The sequence below is a fragment of the Erpetoichthys calabaricus genome, chromosome 4 (assembly GCF_900747795.2).
Source record: "Erpetoichthys calabaricus chromosome 4, fErpCal1.3, whole genome shotgun sequence".
Classification (NCBI taxonomy): Eukaryota; Metazoa; Chordata; class Cladistia; order Polypteriformes; family Polypteridae; genus Erpetoichthys; species Erpetoichthys calabaricus.
The window spans coordinates 333,770,226-333,789,982 of record NC_041397.2 but is presented as its reverse complement, the minus strand read 5'-3'; the positions used below and the strand labels follow the sequence as shown (position 1 = coordinate 333,789,982).

At 41.9% G+C, this 19,757-nt stretch overlaps 2 protein-coding genes across 9 annotated transcripts in view; both read left to right on the top strand.

The window, feature by feature from the left end:
* Positions 1–19,757, top strand: part of LOC114641379 (ICOS ligand-like) — a 263,459-nt gene that overhangs the window by 240,293 nt on the left and 3,409 nt on the right. The gene's annotated exons all lie outside the window — the stretch shown is intronic.
* LOC114641388 (ICOS ligand-like) lies at positions 2,297–19,459 on the top strand. The gene is made up of 5 exons (XM_028790444.2): positions 2,297–2,441; positions 5,687–5,749; positions 10,909–11,241; positions 16,072–16,365; positions 19,313–19,459. The coding sequence occupies exons 1-4, from the start codon at positions 2,330–2,332 to the stop codon at positions 16,218–16,220; spliced, it is 657 nt and encodes a 218-aa protein (XP_028646277.2). The 5' UTR covers positions 2,297–2,329; the 3' UTR covers positions 16,221–16,365; positions 19,313–19,459.

Sequence of the window (19,757 nt, the reverse complement as noted above, 5' to 3'; positions counted from 1 at the left end):
TCTTTCTTTGTTTCAAGAATTTGTCTCCTGTTTTGCCTTAATTGCACCTTCTGGTTGCAGGCGGCACTGCAGCTTCTCGTCGAAGGTTTTACACTCAATGTCCTCCTTGGCTGTTGACCAATTTATGTCTTCTGAGCAACTGGTGGTCAGTCAGTTACTGTTTTCAGGAAGGCGATAGTGTGGTTTACGTACGGGGGTCTCTCCCACTCTCTCTCTCTGTCTCTCTCTCTCTTTGCTAGTGAGACTTGCTGTCCCCCCCTCACCCAAACTCCAATACAGACGAGTTCTCCACCCTTTCAGCCCAGCACAGTTGCCCCTTGGAGTTAAAATGGTTACTTCAGGCTCTGTGTGTCCACACCTACTGTATCAGCTATGGGGTTTGGTAGACAAGGTTATGAGCAGGCTGAGCTGCAGCTTGATGACTAGAGAGAAACTAGAAAGGAGGAAGAAGAGTTTCTATAGGAAGGAACAGAGGTCTTACCATTGTCTTTCTGGGCACACATAAACTCATCATCTTGGTTGACCACTGGTGAAGAATTCTGTCCATCAATGTTACTCCTCCAGGACTTATGGTCCTTTGTTCAGAGCTCTGTGCCTTCAACAGACACCCCTAGACAGAGAGGCCCAGACTGCTAAACTGGGACTTTTTAGCTGCCACAAAGAGTGTCTGGCAGCAGCTCACTAGACCAGGACTTGGGTTCCAGCCTGGCACAATGGATAATGTCAGTCTGTCCTTTACTGCACTCGAGAAAAGGTCACTACAATACAAGTATAGAGAGAAACACATCACTGACATTTACACCTTTTGGCTTTGGCTTGGCTCATAGACTTGGGGAAAAGTGTGGCAGATGGTTGGCGTCGCCTTCGATGCCATGTGAGCGGTGCCAGGCAGAGCCAACAGTGGATGTAGAGCTGGGGACGGGTGAAGCTGCATGGAAGAAGCCCATGAAGATTGGAGCAGAGGGCAACCATGAAAGAGCCGGACATGTTCAAGGTCTCTGACCATCAATGAGGTCAGACAGCAGCAGAGAGAGGACGTGGAAGATCATCACTCTGTTTTTATTAAAGTCTCCGCATAATGGAATCATTTCCCAATATTTAACCAAAATGTTTCCTAAAGCATACAGCTTAATGCCTAGCTTAGTGGGTACCATATGATGTCTCTAAAGATCTTGTGTATGAAGTATAATCGTATTTGGACCAAGATGGCATTCTGCAAAAAAGACACAGGAGACTCTGAAGAAGGAGATCACAAATACATTTGTCACTTGTACTCCGGTGGGCGGTTTGGGTTTGACCAAAAACAATCAGATCGGACCTGAGTATTGAAACTGTACCTACGTTAGTCTGACACAAAGCGACACAAAGCAGACACACGACTCATCCAAAAAGAGGACCCCACTAGCGACAGCGCGTGACGCTGACAGTTGTACATGTGTGTGCTCATCACACGAGTCTTCATCAGTCGCTGTCATGTTGTTAGGCACTGATGTTATGCAAGCTTGGAGAAAATTATTCTGCTATTTAGAAATAAAACCTTATGGAAAGTGTTGACATCGCAAGTCCTCTCTTGGCGTGTGTAGAATGCCAGCCTCCATCTTCATCACTAGCAGCACGTTCGCCTGCTCCAATATTGATCGCTTTAATCTCAGACTGCATGTCCAAAGCGACAAAACTTCCAAACAGAAACAAATGGCGTGCTGCGTTTTTAACTTTTAAAGATGTAAACCTGTGCTGAACCTTTAAGATTTGTCGAAGGCCTCTGCAAACGTCAAAAACGGCGCTTCATCTCAAACTTCAAAACTCAAAAATCTCATATTTAATATAAAAAAACAGACATCTAACTTAAAGTGGCGACATCTGCATTTTAATTTAAGAACTGAAAATGGCACGGCATGATGTTTAAAGTAACACACTAAACAGCCCCGTCCATTTTCTGTGAATACATCGACAGCAAACGTGCCAGCCGAGCCCACGGCAGAATGGCGTCCCGTCCAGGTCGACGTCCTCCCGTCCGCTTGTGTCGCCGGCATTGGCCCCGTCCACCCATCCGCGACTGCGAGCGTGACAGCTGAGCTACAAATCCAATGAATGGTCAAACAGATGAATTATTGTAGAATGTCTAAAGTATCCGTGATGTGCTTATCTGCAAACTAAAGAAGAAAGGAAGGCAGCGACAATTACGGGACGGGACCTGTCGGTGCAAGTGAATTAATTGCTGAGTTCTCCGCCTGGGGGTCAATGGCATTGAGTAAGCAGGCAGATACTGTTGTGTACAAAATAAAAGAAGAAAGAAGTAAATCACAACTTGTGAAAGAGACGACCTGTTATGGGCGCGTCCGTGCAACAGAAAATAAAAAGAGCGACGAGCGCGCAGAACGCGTTTAGTCCTCGAGTGACGGAAATCCATAGAGAGCAGCGGAGTGCGCAGGCGCGTCACGGTGAGTGCGGCCACGCCGTTCACTTCATGTTTAGCGCACGACTGATCAATACAGCCCCATTACTTAACTGCCAGTCCTTTGATTTGGATAAGCGAAAGGCGGATGAGCGGCGAGTGCGAATCGCGGGGCTGACGGACCCTAATGGAGGTGAAGGGTGTGGAGGAAACTCGTGGGGACTCGTACTGTGCGTTTTAACGGTTTTATAAAAGAAACTAATCATCAGCGGACAGTTAGCGAAGCGTCTGTAGTGCTGTGTGTGGTGAATGGAAACTGTAAATAAAGTTGTTTTGTTACAGACAGCTGATGTAACGGCATGAACAGCAGGGGGAGCAGCAGAGCCGATCACAGTTGGGAGTAATGGAGACGCGTGTGACTTAATAATAATTATTCTTTACATTTATCTAACTACTCAAAGCGCTCAGCGGTTGCAGGTTAAGGGCCGTGCTCAAGGGCCCAACAGAGCAGAATCCCTTTTGGCATTTACGGGATTCGAACCGGCAACAATTCGATTGCTAGTGCAGATGCCTAGCCTCAGAGCCAGCACTTCACCATTACAAACGCTCAGCTACAGTCAAGTTTGGTAAGAAATCAGCAGCCTCTGTGAGTTAATCACCACCCGCCTCGCTTTGAATCGTTCACCGATGTTTCCAGAACGAATAAAGAACAGCAGGGTGACGTTAGAGAAAGGCGCAAGTCCCTGTGATCGCCCACCAGACTGTAGTAGTCAGTATAGCGCCTTACAGTAGCGGTTGTCATAAATCAGGACATTCGGTGGGCGCGCCTGCGTGTCTTCTTTATGGAGGTGTATCTAAGATTTGGAAGTTTCACCTTTATGTTCAGTTTGCACTCGTATATAAGCTTAGCCCGTCAAGTCCTGCCTGATAGAGCCGTTTGTTGTATTTAAACATCTTGTTTTTATTCCCACCAAACACTCTTGAAGATCCTCCTGCTAATCCCTTCGTGGCTCTTTACTGGGTGTTGTGGTTCCATTGCTTGACAAAGCGCCGCTTCATTCTGGGAAGGCCTCTTTGTATATAAAGCGGGGTCTTTGGGCTTTGAAAAGGTCCGTAAAACGAGGAAGAAAGTCACTAAAATCGAACTAACGCGGCTGTTCATTTGTCCATTTATTTGATTTCACTTAACATCCTCATCCTGCTCGTTGAGATTGCGCAGCTTTTTCTAGTTGTGCTTGTTATATATCAGTACTGTATACAGTAAGTGTGCATTTCAGTTCAGCTATTAATGTCTGATTGTGGGTTGACACCTAGTGATTTGATTGGTAATGCCTAGCACAGTTTGTTAGTTGTTGTTCAATAAAGACGAGAAAGAAAAAGACACGCGCTGTCTGCTTGTCCATTCTTATCAATGGAAAAGAAAGGCTACGATAGTGTACTGCATTACAAGTACATGACAGCGCTGACAGAATTCACTCAGCTGTCACTTTAACTCAATTAACTCCCGTTGAAACAAACTCTTCATTTCTATTAACAGAAGTGTCATCGGCCTCAGGGGTTTGTTGTCTTTACTCGCCTCCGTTAAGTTAATTCGCAGACCGCGGTGGGCTCGATCGTTTACACAGAACGCAGTTGAAGTAAGATGACTTCACTTAGAGAAAAGCCAAGCAAAATGACACCTTTTATTGGCTAACTAAAAAGATTACAATATGCAAGCTTTCGAGGCAACTCAGGCCCCTTCTTCAGGCAAGAAGACTTAACTTAAAAGAAACGCGTTTTATGTACTCGACCATCCTGTGTCTGCATTGTGGTCCCAGGGGTCTCCACACCTTCATGCAGGTGGAATTCAAGAGTCGTACTGAACGCCGTTATCCTCATGCAAATCCGGGGGTTTGGTGTGGTCACGGAAACTCATTTACCACAAAAACATCTTTTTATCTTTTGTTTCTTAATCTCCTAAACAACACAATTAATTCTTTATATCAACATTACACAAGAATGTGATCATCTGAAATAAGTGGAAAGTCTCTCGTGTTTGTGTCCACGCAGTAGAAATGGCCGATGAATGACTGACATCCAATATCTCTGAACAACTTCAGTGAACTGCACTGGACGGCACCCTTTTCATTTTTTCTGTTTTTGAAATTGCTGAAGTTATTAATGTGTGGATTAAATAACAGAATCAAAGTAAAATAAAATAAATATGCTTAGGCTAAACTAATTTTTAAATTAGCTTTGAAGAATTTGAGCGGATGAGACTGAGTGGAGTTTGGGGACACTTGCAGTTCACGTTGACGTCCAGCTGACTGAATTTCTTCAGACAATAAGCCACTTGGCCTAAAAGCAGACGCAGGACTTCCCTGCTTTATTAAATTAATCCATGTGGGATTTTTAAAGAACAGCACAATTCATGCAATCCCACATTGGCATTCAAGCACAGATATGCACACATAAGTCACAATGAAACATTAAAGGCATAATCATTAAGAATAAATACATCCATATATATATATATATATATATATATATACGTACTGTACGTTTAATGTGGACTGTCACCCAGTGCTCAGTATTCCAGTTTAGAAGAAGCCAAATCAAAGAGCAGCCTTTATGTGGAAGTGAATGCTTGATGAAGCCAAATCCAAAATGTCACACAGCTCTGTCAGTCCTCTAAGTGGTGGGGCGCAAGGTGGGCAAATTACACTGAGAACGAGTCCCATGTGCCCACAACCCGAAAGTGTCCTGAGACACACTGGTTTAGGCGTGTGGTGTGTGTGTGTGACCAGCTCTGTGCCACTGTGCCTGGCAGTTTCCAGCCCTGTGCTCCTTTATTACATAATTTAGGCACAATGACGCCAACAACCACGTAGGGCATGAGCAGTTAACTGGAGTCATCAAGTCCACAATGGGGTGTCATCAGCAAACTGGGTGACATCTCGAAACTGTGCTGACCACCCAGTTAGAAATCTGCACAGTGATGATGATGAGAGCCAGCATGGGCAAAGTGAAGCTGCCAGTTTGGAAGTCCAAATTCCGCCACAGAGGGTGGCACTATGTCCCACGTCTAAGAGGTTTGTACTTCACTTTGATAGTAAAATCTCATTAAACGGCAAGCTGTGGTCTGTTAACAGGACCCCATAACTTACTCCTAATGTCTACCGTATACTCCGAACCCAGCAGCACCTCCTCTGCCAACGCTCTTGCTTTCCTTTAATCCTCATTTGCCATCCTGTTTTTTTTTACACTTACCTTTGTGTCTCTTACTCTTTGTGTTTTTTATTTTGATTTTAGGTGAAATGTCACACATTTGGAGAGAACTTTGTCTTCTTCTGTTATCACTGAGTCACACCCAGGGTGAGTACTGAATGTGAATATACTGAGACCTACCTGATGGGGGGTTAGGGCATGATGCCCCCTTTTTAATCTCCCCTTGGAGACAAATAAAGACTCATTGTTCATCTGTCTGTTGTATTTGTGCTTTCTTAATGCAAATATCGCAGGAGTCTCACCAGTCGCCTCACACACCGCCGTGTTCATGAAGATCTGCAGTGCAGGCGGCCCTTAAGCCCCCTCTTGATCATATGTGTCCATGTAGGATGTGAACATCATCTTCAGGTTTTGACCTTCTCTTATTATAGTGAGATTGGTCTCATCTAACAAGGACATTAAACTTGTTTTCCATCTCATTCAGTACCCTTTGTCAGCTCCCAGTACTTTTATGCTCACTGCTGGTGAGGTGGCCCTAAACTGGACTTTTTGGTTTCTTCAGTGGTCACTTCCGCCTCCCTGCACTGATGTTCTGTGCTGAAATGCACTTCTAGCTCTTTCATCCTTTCCTTCACTCAGACTCACTGCCTGGCTGCACTTCACTCTGCCCACCCGAGGTCAGAGGTCATCTGTATGTGACTGGATTCTTGGGCCGACTCATGGCCAGGGTCCACATCCGAGTATCGCCTGCAGCTGTGCATCAGGGCCGCAGGGAGACGCGTCAGAAGAGCTCCTCATGTGCTGTGTCTGTGCAGCACCCAACCCCAATAGGGCATCGGGGTCCTCTTGAGATTTACTTCTTCTTCTCATATATTTATGGGGTTCTTGGTATCAGTGAGTGTCAGTAAGTTTATTCACCCAAACATCCATCCATCCATCCATTATCCAGCCCGCTATATCCTAACTACAGGGTCACGGGGGTCTGCTGGAGCCAATCCCAGCCAACACAAGGCGCAAGGCAGGGAACAAACCCCGGGCAGGGTGCCAGCCCGCCGCAGGGCACACACACACCAAGCGCAGACTAGGGACAATTTAGAATTACTAATGCACCTAACCTGCATGTCTTTGGACTGTGGGAGGAAACCCACGCAGACACAGGGAGAACATGCAAACTCCACACAGGCAGGACCCAGGACGCGAACCCAGGACTCCTTACTGCGAGGCAGCAGCGCTACCACTGCGCCACCCATGTTAAACATATTATTTAAAAAATAAAATCCAAATCGTGTAGTGTAATACTTTTTAGGGAGGATAGACAGAACAGAAAAGGAGGTGGGGTTGCTGTTTCTGCCAAACAGGATTTAAATGTAAGTCTCCTTCAGTTGGATGATGAGCCCATCTTAGTGAGGACGTGTGGCTTCACCTGGAAAATATTAGGGAAAGAGGTCTTATTGTAGGAGTGTGTCATAGACCACCCAATTCAGACAGTAACATCAACACACATCTGGTTAGTAATATCAAAAAGGCAAGTTTACAGGGAGATATTCTAGTCATGGGGGACTTTAATTATCCAAATATTAACTGGGATAACCTTACAGATGGAGGAGCACAAGAGCAGGAGTTTTTAGAAGTAATCAGTGACTGTTTTCTAACACAGCATGTTAAAGAGCCAACACGGGGTGAAGCCTGTCTGGATTTAGTATTTAGTAATAATCAGGATAGAATTGAGGGTGTCGAGGTGATTGGACCAGTAGGGTCACGTGACCATAACGTAATACAATTCTCAGTGTTTTGTAAGAGTGCAGATGTAAAGACTAAAATTGTTAAGTTGAACTTTGGTAGGACAAATTTTGGAGAGACAAAGCAAAGTCTATTTAAGTTTATAAGTGTGGAAACAGTCGAGGAGCAGTGGAACAGGTTTAAAATTTTTTACACGTAATGCAGGATGGGTACATACCTAAGTTTGGAATTATTAGGAAATTTAAAATATGGGTTAATAAAGAGTTTAAAGAGAAGCGGTAAAGGAAAAAACAAATGAATAAGACATATAAGACTAATAACTCCATTGTGAATTGTAGAGCGTATGAGAACATGAGGGCAACCATTAGGAAGGATATCAGGGAGGCTGAAAGACAGTTGGAGAGGAATGGAGCAGATAAGGTGAACGACGACCCTAAGGTGATTTTTTTCAGTATTTTAATCGTAAAAGAAAAGTCAAGGAGGAGGTGAAGTGCATCAGGGCCAGTAAAGGGGAATTAAAAAGTGCAGACTGTGAAATAGCGGATGCTGTAAACTCACATTTTTTTTCTGAGGTCTTCACATGTGAGCAAGTGGATAACCTCTCATCGGTAAAAAAGACTACTAAGGAGGTTCTGAGTGATTTAGAAATTGTAGAGGGAGAAGATCTGCTCAGATTAAATAGGCTAAAATCAAACAAATCACCAGGACCAGAGAGTATATTTCACAGAGTGCTTAAGGAGGTTAGCGAGTACAGATATAAAATCCTTGACACATTTTTAGGAAGTCATTGTTCACTGGGGAAAGACTACAAAATGGCAGATAGTGTCCTGTTATATAAAAAGGGGGAAACATCCAAACAACTATAGGCCAGTAAGTTTAATGTGCATCACAGGAAAATTAATGGAAGGAATTATTAAGGATAAGATTAAGCAACACCTGGGAAGGACAGGAGATATTAGGAACAGTCAGCATGGGGTCAGAAGAGGGAGGTCATGTTTGACTAACATGCTGGAATTCTATGAGGAGGCAACAAAAGGATACGATCAAAGTGGAGCAGATGAGATTATTAATCTGGACTTTCAGAAAGCATTTGATAAGGTGGCACATGAGAGGTTGGGCATCAAAGTAAAAGATGTGGCAGTTCAGGGTGATGTTTTCAGATGGGTGCAGAATTGGCTCAGACACAGGAAGCAGAGGGTGATGGTGTGAGGAACCTCATCAGAACTGGACAATGTTAAGAGTAGTGACCAGCAGGGGGCAGTGCTAGGGTCGCTGCTATTTTAATATATATAAATGATTTAGATAGGAATATAAGTAACAAGCTGGTGAAGTTTGCAGATGATACCAAGATAGGTGGATTAGCAGATAATCAAGAATCTGTTAAATCATCACAGAAGGACTTGGATAGCAGACAGGCTTGGGCAGATTTGTGGAGATGAAATTTAATGTCAGTAAATGTAAAGTATTACACATAGGAAGTAAAAATGTGAGGTTTGAATACACAATGGGCGATTTAGGAGTCACAGTGGACTCTAAGCTATTGACTTCCAGACAGTGTTCAGAAGCCATTAAGAAGGCTAACAGAATGTCAGGTTATATAGCGCCTTGAGGTGTGGATTACAAGTCACAGGAGGTTCTGCTCAACCTTTATAACACACTGGTGAGGCCTCATCTGGAGTCCTGTGTGCAGTTTTGGTCTCCAGGCTACAAAAAGGACATAGCAGCACTAGAAAAGGTCCAGAGAAGAGCGACTAGGCTGATTCCAGGGCTACAGGGGATGAGTTATGAGGAAAGATTAAAAGAGCTGAGCCTTTACAGTTTAAACAAAAGGAGATTAAGAGGTGACATGACTGAAGTGCTTAAAATTATGAAGGGAATTAGTGCAGTGCATTGAGACTGTGACTTTAAAATGAGTTCATCAAGAATACGAGGACACAGTTGAAAACTTGTTAAGGGGAAATGTCACACAAGCGTTTGGAAGTTTTTCTTTACACAGAGAACTACAGACACTTGGAATGAGTGACCAAGTAGTGTGGTAGACAGTAGGACTTTAGGGACTTTCAGAACTCGACTTGATGTTATTTTGGAAGAAATAAGTGGATAGGACTGGTGAGATGTGTTGGGCTGAATGGCCTGTTCTCATGCAGATTGTTGTACTGAAAGACAAAGACAAACAACATAAAACATAAAATTACTAAAGCTTAGCTTTAACTTTTTTTTCACCTGTAGAGAAAGGAACTAACTTAAGAGTCCTGGTGCTTCAACACACGTGCTCAAGTTCTTTAGCTGGTTATGAAGCTTCTGTTGCCTGCCAGTGGTGTGGTGGCGTTCACCCGACTCTCAGCTGGTTTATCAGCCCACCCAGAGTTGTTTCTTACTCAGTTGTGCGCTCAGCTCTCTCTCTTGTTCTTTCTTTCTTTCTTTCTTTCTTTCTTTCTTTCTTTCTTTCTTTCTTTCTTTCTTTCTTTCTTTCTTTCTTTCTTTCTCTCTCTCTCTCTCTCTGTCTGTGAGCTGCTGCTTTGCCCTTCCTGCCAGAACTTGTTATATTTAATTACAGTGAACACCAGTACCATAGCACTTTACCTGACTTTGTCAAATCTTTTAAATTACAATTAGTAGTTCACTGAATCAAAGACTGGGTACTTCTGGTCTAATAGAAGTGATGCTTTCTTCCTTTCATATTTTCTTCTATGGGAGACGTTTATTTAATTTTATGTATAATTTTCTTTGTATCTGTACTGTTTTCTTTTTCATGTCCTTGTGTGGTAATTTTTTATTGTTTGGTTTACTTTTTCATTTATTTTATTTTTATTTTTCTACCCGTTACGCGGTTGTTTCTCTTGTGATTTGTTTCTTGTTTGATGCCGTGATCACACTCAGTAAGTCCCGGTGTTCTCTGCACATACACATTCCTACTATATGCAGTATTTCCTACTTATTAAATGTTATCTGTTTGAGTTTTCCATTGATTAATTTCTGCCTTTTATTATTATTTTCATTTTTGGCATAGTTTGAGGATTTATCATAGTTTTGTATTTTTATATTTCTATATTTAATATTCATATTTTTCAATGGACTGTTTATTTGGGTATATGTGAATTGTATTAATTGATTTATGCATAGATTGTTGAATTTCCTCAAATTATTTTTTGTTACCAGCATGTAGGAGAGCCACCCCACCTGGTAAGTGGGGGTCCAAATCCCTGAATGGAGGCCCAGGTTTTATTGTTTGATCTTCATTTGTACTTTTAGCTCTTCTTCTTTGTTCAGCCAGACCCTGAATGTTTTGGTTAAATGAAGTTGTGATTTTAGTTTATTTCTGCCTCTTTCTTGTGTTTTAAAGTTCAGAGAGGCTATGAGAGCGTATCTTATCATTTATATTCCTGAAAGATTCTCTCCAGTGAATATTTTTATATATTTATGAATTTGTGTCACATGGGTCCATTTTATTTTTTGTACGTTTGTTCTGGTGCTCATAACGTTGTATGAAGGTTAAAGTCAGTCAGTGCGGCTCTAAAACATTTCAGCTTCTTTCGCTGACTTGAGTTTGTTTCCGTAATTTTCAGGATTTCCAGCTGACAAATGTCTTATTGCCTCCGTTGGGGAGACGATTCAACTTCCCTGCTCTCTGAAGACTGAAGAGCCCTTAAATATAGAGAACATTTCACTTGAATGGACAGCAGGAGATCTCACTCTTTTTTGTCTAAGGTCGTATGAATGTCGAGTGAATTATTTCCAACCCAAATCAAATTTCTTCATATCTGAGATTCCACATGGCAACTTCTCGCTGAGGCTCTTCAGTGTTTCGCTGTATGATGAAAGGTCGTACAGCTGTTATTACAGAGCGGCCGGGGAGCACCACAAGAGACTTGTGTGTGAGCACTGCCTTCATGTCGGAGGTGAGGAATCTTTACTTCTAAATGCATTCTGTGGACCACAAAGCTTGTGATCTTGTGGAGGCTGAAGCAGTAAACTGGGCCTCAGATGGCGATGTATGGGGGGGAAGAGGAAGAACGGCACCATCTGTTTGTTGCTTTCTTTTTGAACTCAGCAGTAATTCAACACTTTACACCATTGTTGTCATCTTTATTTTGTATTTATGGGTGGTTTGGACTGAGTCGCCTTCCAAACACAACAACAACAACATTTATTTATGTTGCACATTTTCATACAAATAATGGAGCTCAAAGTGCTTTACATGATGAAGAAAGAGATAAAAGACAAAGTAAGAATTAAAATAAGACAACACTAACTAACATAGAATAAGAGTAAGGTCTGATGGCCAGGAAGGACAGAAAAAACAAAAAAAAACTCCAGACGGCTGGAGAAAAAATAAAATCTGCAGGGGTTCCAAGGCCACGAGACCACCTGACCAGCCCCCTCTAGGCATTCTACCTAACATCAATGACCTCAATCAGTCCTCATGGTATTCAGGGTTCACATGGAAGGACTTGATGATGATGATAATGTGGGCTTCTGGCCTTTAATCCATCAATGTGGGGACATCACGGTGCTTTGATCAGGTGGTGGTGGCGCAGGTTGCCACCACAGAAAACTGGAAAAAGAAACAGAAGTGAGAGTAGGGGTTAGTATGGATTTTGGAACCACCATGAATAATAATGATAATTAATTGAATATGCAGAGCATCAGGATTAAACTAAGATGAAGTTATGAGAAGGCCATGTTACAGTAATGTGTTTTCAGCAGTTTTTTAAAGTGCTCCACTGTATTAGCCTGGCGAATTCCTACTGGCAGGCTATTCCAGATTTTAGGTACATAACAGCAGAAGGTCACCCACCTCACCACTTCTTTTAAGTTTTGCTCTTGGAATTCTAAGTAGACACTCATTTGAGGATCTGAGGTTACAATTTGGAGTGTAAGGTGAAAGACTTTCTGAAATATAAAATGGAGCAGATTATTTAAGGCTTTGTAAACCGTAAGCAGTATTTTAAAGTCAATTCTGAATGACACAGGTGACCAGTGTAGTGACATCAAAACTGGAGTGATGTGCTTGGATTTTCTTTACCTAGTTAAGATTCTAGCAGCTGCGTCTGAATCACGTCTGGTTTTTACTGCACTTTGGTTTCTAAAAAGTGACAACAGTTAGCTGATATAAATTGACAAAAGAACCCAAGCAAGAGCTTCAGTGCAACATTGGCCTTCTTAAAAGGGAACTTAAAGAGAGTCGGCCCACCATAGTCATCCCTTCTGAGGTGTCATATGTTTGTCATGTCGACGCACATTCTAATGACAGCTCAGTACTGTGAATTATTATACACAAGAGTTGTCATTTAGCTTGTTTGGCAGAAATTCCCTACTTGATGAAGAGTATCTTCATCGCCCAGTTTCTCCAAAATGTTGTAAATGGTTGGTTTAGGGTTGGCTATAAATACATGCAAGTAATCCTTTCAAGTTTTCTTTTTTACATCTTGAATTTTGAATGATAAGGTGCATACGCAAATTTCAAGCCTCTTTTTGTGCAAATTGAAGTCCCATACTGTAAGTCTGACCCCCAGGACTCTGTGCTGCCTTCAAACAGGGGCATCATCGTAGCTAGGGCGGTTGTCCTCTGTTCCTTTCTTTTCCAGTGGTCAGGTGCACACCTCTTGATTTGGAAATTGTAGAGTGAGAAGTGCTGCTTGGGTTAGAAAATCCTGAAAATTCAACAAATCCCCAGGAGCAGGTAATATTAGTGATTGCAGGAAAGAAACTTTGACGAGTTTTATTTTAAAGGCACTCAACACTGAGGACACAGCAGAGACCTTCAGTCCAAGAGTAAGGAAATAAAGAAGGACTGGACCACCTTTAACTTCACTTACCCTCTAAACAAACAACCGACAAAGCCTGAGCGGCAGTATATGTCCATTTTCAAAAGAATCAGACACCTAAAGGCATGGGTGGCATCATCAGTCTCTGACTCCACCAAATAGGTGAATGGGTGAGGCCTACAAAAAGCCCACAGGTCAGATGTCACCCAAGGCAAGCCTGACCCACAAAAATGGGAGGCTTAGAGTCATGAGAGCAGCCGAAAGAAGAAGAAGAAGAGAAGAAGAAGAAGAAGAAAGTGTGGCAGATTGGGAGAAGAAGAGAAGTGGGGTGCAGTGTGAGGCACCCAGGCGAACCTCAATTAAATAATAAAACACGAGGAGTCTGAAAGCTGGCTGCCGAGCTTGTAGTCCACCTCACAGTCCGTGAGTCTGGGCAGCGCTACAGCATTTGGTAACTGACATGACCTGAAAATGCTGTGGCGGGTGAGCCGGCCTGCTTTTGGTCGAATATTTCGTTGTGTTTATAAGAATTCTGTCTGAATGCTTTGAAATCACTTCAGTGTTCACTGTCCCAGTGGTTCTCAAACTGTGGGGTGGGCCTCCTAGGGGGGCGCGAAGAAACAAAAAGGGGGGCGTGAAGATGTGAAAAAAAGAAAACAAGAATCAAAAATATGAAAGATACATCTATTGAAACCAAAACAAATTAACTTAAACTACATTCTGATACTAGAAAAATGAATATAGTTAGATAAATGTCGCTAAAAGTTAAGTAGGTATAATAAAATATGCATCTATGATATCCATCCATCCATCCATTTTCCAACCCGCTGAATCCGAACACAGGGTCACGGGGGTCTGCTGGAGCCAATCCCAGCCAACACAGGGCACAAGGCAGGAAACAATCCTGGGCAGGGTGCCAACCCACCGCAGGACACACACAAACACACCCACACACCAAGCACACACTAGGGCCAATTTAGAATCACCAATCCACCTAACCTGCATGTCTTTGGACCGTGGGAGGAAACCGGAGCGCCCGGAGGAAACCCACGCAGACACGGGGAGAACATGCAAACTCCACGCAGGGAGGACCCGGGAAGCGAACCCAGGTCCCCAGATCTCCCAACTGCGAGGCAGCAGCGCTACCCACTGCGCCACCGTGCCGCCCCGCATCTATGATATATCATTAATTAAAAAAGAACAAATTGGTATTAGTGGGCTCCTTTCAAAAAATCATTAGGGGGTGCGATTAAAACTGTTGTGAAAACTCGGGTCTCAAATACTTAAAGGTTGACAAACGCTGGTCTGTCCAATGCCTTCTGACTCACCAGTACAAGAAAACCCCACCTGAAATATTCCATTCTTGACGTCTACTTATACAAAGTGTCGAGCTTTTTAGGGTCCTGCCAAATTTTTGGCTCTCTAGACCTAAACAAATTGCCATTTCTGGACCATATTTTGCACAGCAGATTACTGGTGTCTTCAGCCAAAATGAACAGAAGGACTTGAAGTTCTGCATGCCACATCAACTGACCCCAGGATGGGATTTTAGGGCTCAAAGCTACTCCTTTTCATTAAACTTCAAGTTTGGTATTTTTCAAGTCAGAGTTATTTCTTCACAAACGTGGTATGTATGCATTTGCCCCAAAAAATAGTTTTGTAAAGTTACACATTTTTGACCAATTTTAAAAAGTAAATATCCTGTCCTGGCCTTTTAGATTGAAGCCTATAGGGCATGAGGCCTAAAACATAAAAACCTACCAAATGTGTCTATTTTTCAAGCCAAGACAGTTGTCGACTCCTGATCTGGACACACACGTTGTACAAAAAGAAATACATCATTTCTAATAAACAAAACACCAACATTATGAGATTCGGCCATTTTAAAAGAAGACCACTGTGTACACCACCTCAGCTCTTGACTTCTTCTGACAAACCTTTCAGCCCAAGGAGTGTGGTGTCCTCCACCAAATTTGCGCAGGGTGGATGGTTTTGATTCATTCATTTATGGGAGGACTCGTACAAGAGGATGGAAAACAAATCGTTACCACAAGAAAAAGAGCATCAGGAATATGCGATAAAATGTTCATTTCCAGATCCCTTTTGTTGTCACACACGTGTGTTACAAACACGGACGACATCTTTTCTGTTATCAAAACTCAAAGAGGACGTATTTGGTAAATTTTTATGCTCCTATTTTCTATTTGTGACCTCATGTCTCATAGGATTCATTGTTAAATGGCAGAACTGGTTATGTATTTTTAAAAATACTGTATATCGAAAAGGTTTAACTTTAGAATAAGGTTTTAAGTGGCAAATACAGCATGTTGATGAAGAAATAACTTTGAGTTAAAAAATACCAGACTTCACCTTTCATGTAGGCATGTGGGCGCACTTTTATGTTATTTTAAGGTTGCAGATCACAAATATGTTCATATCTTTGATATTTGATTCTTTAATGGTAGTCTTGTACCTCCAACAGCCATTCCTAGAAGGTCCAAAATGACAGTCTTCAAACCTAAGTCTGCGAGGTATCGTTTAAGGTCAGAGATTACGAATATGAGGTGATTTTTGATCCTTTACTAGCCCTCTAAGTACCTCAATCAGAGAATGACAAACGACAAGTTTCTATTACAATCGAGAATATTTGGACTTTAAACATTTAAACTGAAGCACACATTTTAATATTTCAACTCTTTTGGTTTATTATGCACTCATCCCACATGCGGTAAATCATTTCATTACTGACAAACACCCAGGATTACGGTGGCTTACGCTCATTCAGACTTCTTGTATTTCATTTTCTTGATTGTTGTTTATTCAGCTGTTTAATTAACTGCTTTCTTGCCCACAACTTCATGCTACTTTCACTGTGGAAATCCTGCTGCTCGGTCCAGTGTCCTGATGAGAAACAAGTCTTACTGCCAGTTCTTTTCTTTCAATGTGTTTCTGTCTCTTCAGATCGTTTCTCTGATCCCGTTCTTCTTGGGCCGACGTCACCGGTGCTAAATGGTACTGAGGTCAACTTCACCTGCAAGTCGGATGAGGGATTCCCTGTGCCGTGGGTCCAGTGGTTCGTGAACAAGAAACCATTTCAGGACAAGAGCTGAATAAAAAACAAACTGAAAAGAGGCCGCAATCCCAAATACAACCTGACCAGCATCCTGACTCTGACCATGACGGAGAATGTGTCTGTGTCCTGCATGATCGATAACCGGAAGATGGAAGAGAAGAAGACATCACCTGAGAAAGAGTGTGAGTTCTCCTTGTATGTCAGTACAGAACAGCCAGTCACATAAAAAGACCACTTATTGTGACACCCACCTGCAGACTGTGTGTGGCCAGAATTCACTTCAACATAGCGGTGCAAACAGCAGTCAATCTAAATCTCTAAAATCTTAACTAACTTTTTAAATTTAACAACAGTGTAAAAGGGCACTCTGCAGTGTGGCAGCCTTAGCCAGGGCAGACCACCAAAATAATGATTATGGTCAATTATGCTATGAAAAGAAAAACAAATTAAATTAGGTAAGAATAGTAGTGAATAAATAGCATACAAAATAATACACAGTTATGTAAGACAGATACATCATTAATAGAGAATTAGAAAACTTATATATGCAAACATATTTCTAAGTCTACAAAGATAAGTCCAATGATAGGGTTAGGAGGCTGGGGACATCAAAACGTCTAACATCTAACAGAATCAATCTGCAGGGGTTCAGGGAGGACCACGGCCCCGCTGGGCACTCCACCTAACAGAAACGTGCTTCAGGTGTTCCTTGTTGTTTTTGTTTTAGACTTTGTCTTAGAGGATTTAAGGAGTTTTTACAAATTATTCATGGTGTTAGCCTGACGTATCTGTATTGGTAAAGTACTCCAGATTTGAGGTGTATAACAGCAGAAGGCCAACTCACCACTTCTTTTATGTTTGGCTCTGGGAATTATAAGGAGACCTCCATTCAAGGATCTAAGGTTTCAATGTGGAGTGTAGGGGGACAGGCATTCTGAACTATAGTAAGGAGCGGATTGTTGAAGGCTTTATATACCATTAGTAGTATTTTAAAATCAATTCTAAGTTCACAAGTAACCAATCTAATGATGCTGACACTGGTGTACTGTGCACAGATGTTTGGTTTGCTGGTTAAGGTTCTCGCCTCATCATTCTGAACTAAGTGTAGCTGATTGACATCTATCTTAGGTAGTCCAGTTAGGAGTGCATTACAGTAATCTAGTCAACTGAAAACAAAAGCGTGAACACACTTCTCAGCGTCTTGCAGAGTTCAAAGAGATCTGATTATTTAGTGTTCCTTAAACAGAAAAATGCAGTCCTACCAGTCTGGTTAAAGTTAAGGTCAGAATCCATAATTACAGCTAAACTCTTTACTTTCATCTTGACTTTTAATGCTAGGGGATCAAGTTTATTTCTGATACTTCCATTAATTCCATTTTTACAACCAACTAAGATTTCATTTCTTTCCTTATTTAGCTTGTGGAAATTACTGCTCATCCAATCTGTTATGCTAGTAAGACATTGAATCCGAGAGTCCAGAGAATCAGAATCATTAATTGCTATAGAAAGTAAAGCTGTGTGTTATCTGCATAGCTGTAGAAGTTCCCCTTGTGTTTCAATACAATCTGGACTAATGGGAGAACGTAAATTAAAAAACAGTGGGCCTGGAATAGATCCTTGTGGTACACCATAGTCAATATCATGGATCTCTGAACTACAATCACCACAACTGGTTTTCTACTTGTTAAATTAACCAGTTTACATCACTGCTGGACAGGCTTACCCTTTGATATTTACAAAAATGATACAGTCACATATGAATCCAGATGATAAAAAGCAGAAAAATAACAAATGACTTATGACTTCAGAACAAAAAAGAGGACAAAAACTCAAAGTCAAATATGAAGATGGAGTGTCTTTATGTTTTATAGGCTCATTAGTGGCATGTTGGGATCACATTGTGATAACCTGAAGTCCAGTTCTGCTTCTAACGTCAGGCTATTCCTGTATTTACTTTTAAATGAAGGATAAAGACTACCAAACATTGGCCACACTTTCTACTGTTGATAGCTATTAGAACATTAGAACAATCTAGACAAGAACAGGCCACTCAGCCCAACAAAGCTCACAGTCCTATCAAATCAACTCTTGTAAAAACAAATTGAGTCGAATTTTGAAAGTCCCTTAAGTAATACTGTCTACCACTCTACCTGGTCTCTTATTCCAAATGTCTGTGGTTATCTGTGTAAAGAAAAACTTCCTAATGTTTGTGTGAAATTTCCCCTTCACAAGTTTCCAACTGAGTCCCCGTGTTCTTGATGAACTCATTTTAAAGTCACCATCTCGATCCTCTGCACTAATTCCCTTCATCATTTTAAACACTTCAATCATGTCACCTCTTAATCTTCTTTTACTCAAACTGTAAAGGCTCAGCTCTTTTAATCTTTCCTCATAACTCATCCCCTGTAGCCCTGAATCAGCCCAGTAGCTCTTCTCTGGACCTTCTCTAGCACTGCTATGTCCTTTTTGTAGCCTGGAGACCAAAACTGCACACAGGACTCCAGATGAGGCCTCACCAGTGTGTTATAAAGCTTGAGCAGAGCCTCCTGTGACTTGTACTCCACACATCAAGGAGCTATATAACCTGACATTCTGTTAGCCTTCTTAATGGCTTCTGAACACTGTCTGGAAGTCGATAGCTTAGAGTCCACTACAACTCTTAAATCCTTCTCATAAGGTGGACTCTCGATTTTCACATCTACTGTTGTATATTCAAATGGCACATTTGTACCTCCTAACACTCTTAACTTCACTGAATTCTGATAAGGTCTCTTGCACCATCACCCTCTACTTCCAATGTCTCAGACAATCATCCACCTATCTACACACTCCCACTTCTTTTTAATTGTCATCCTCTCAAGTGACATCTTATCAAATGTTTTTAGAAAGTCCAGATACATAAATAATATCATAAGCTCCACTTTGATCATATCCTTTTGTTGCTTCCTCATTTGGCCGCCAATGCCGGTCATCTAAAGACTGAGTTGTATAGCCGGGCTCTGGACACCTGCCTTTAGGAAAGTTTCAGTAAATAAATTACTCTTCATATCATAAGCTGGTGTTTTAGCTGAAGCTTAAGGGTTAAACGGTTCAGAATTTGTTTCTTTGTTTCTTGTCTTTAATTTACAGATCTGATTAAAACTGAGATAGATCCACACAGAGCGAATGGAAAAGCCTGGGCCATAGCGGCGTCAGTGTCAGCGTTGGCAGTGGTGCTGCTGATTGGAAAGATTGTGATGATTAAGAGGATTAGAATGAAACATCATGAAGCATCTGGTATGTCGAAGTGAAACACATGAGCTGCCATTTTCATATTGTTCACCTTCATCATGTGCAGTTCATCACTTGTGTGTCCAAGATGTCTTCATTCTTTCAAGTTCTACGTTTGTGAGGTGAAGTCAGCATAAGTCTGTGGTGTCTGCCTGTCTGCCTTTCTTTCTCCCAGCACTGCTTACTGTGAATGCGGCTTTTGAGAAGGTTACAGGAGTCGTCAGCAGCCACCAGAGGGCATCACAGAGTGTGTGTGGTGTTTCTAGGCTCATGAGGTGACATGGCTGACTTTGTCACATTTCTA

Coding starts and splice junctions, on each gene's coding strand:
- LOC114641388 (XM_028790444.2), top strand. CDS start 2,330: ATGGGCGCGTCCGTGCAACAGAAAATAAAAAGAGCGACGAGCGCGCAG. Junction 2,442..5,686: donor GAGTGCGCAGGCGCGTCACG/GTGAGTGCGGCC, acceptor TTTTGATTTTAG/GTGAAATGTCACACATTTGG. Junction 5,750..10,908: donor ATCACTGAGTCACACCCAGG/GTGAGTACTGAA, acceptor CGTAATTTTCAG/GATTTCCAGCTGACAAATGT.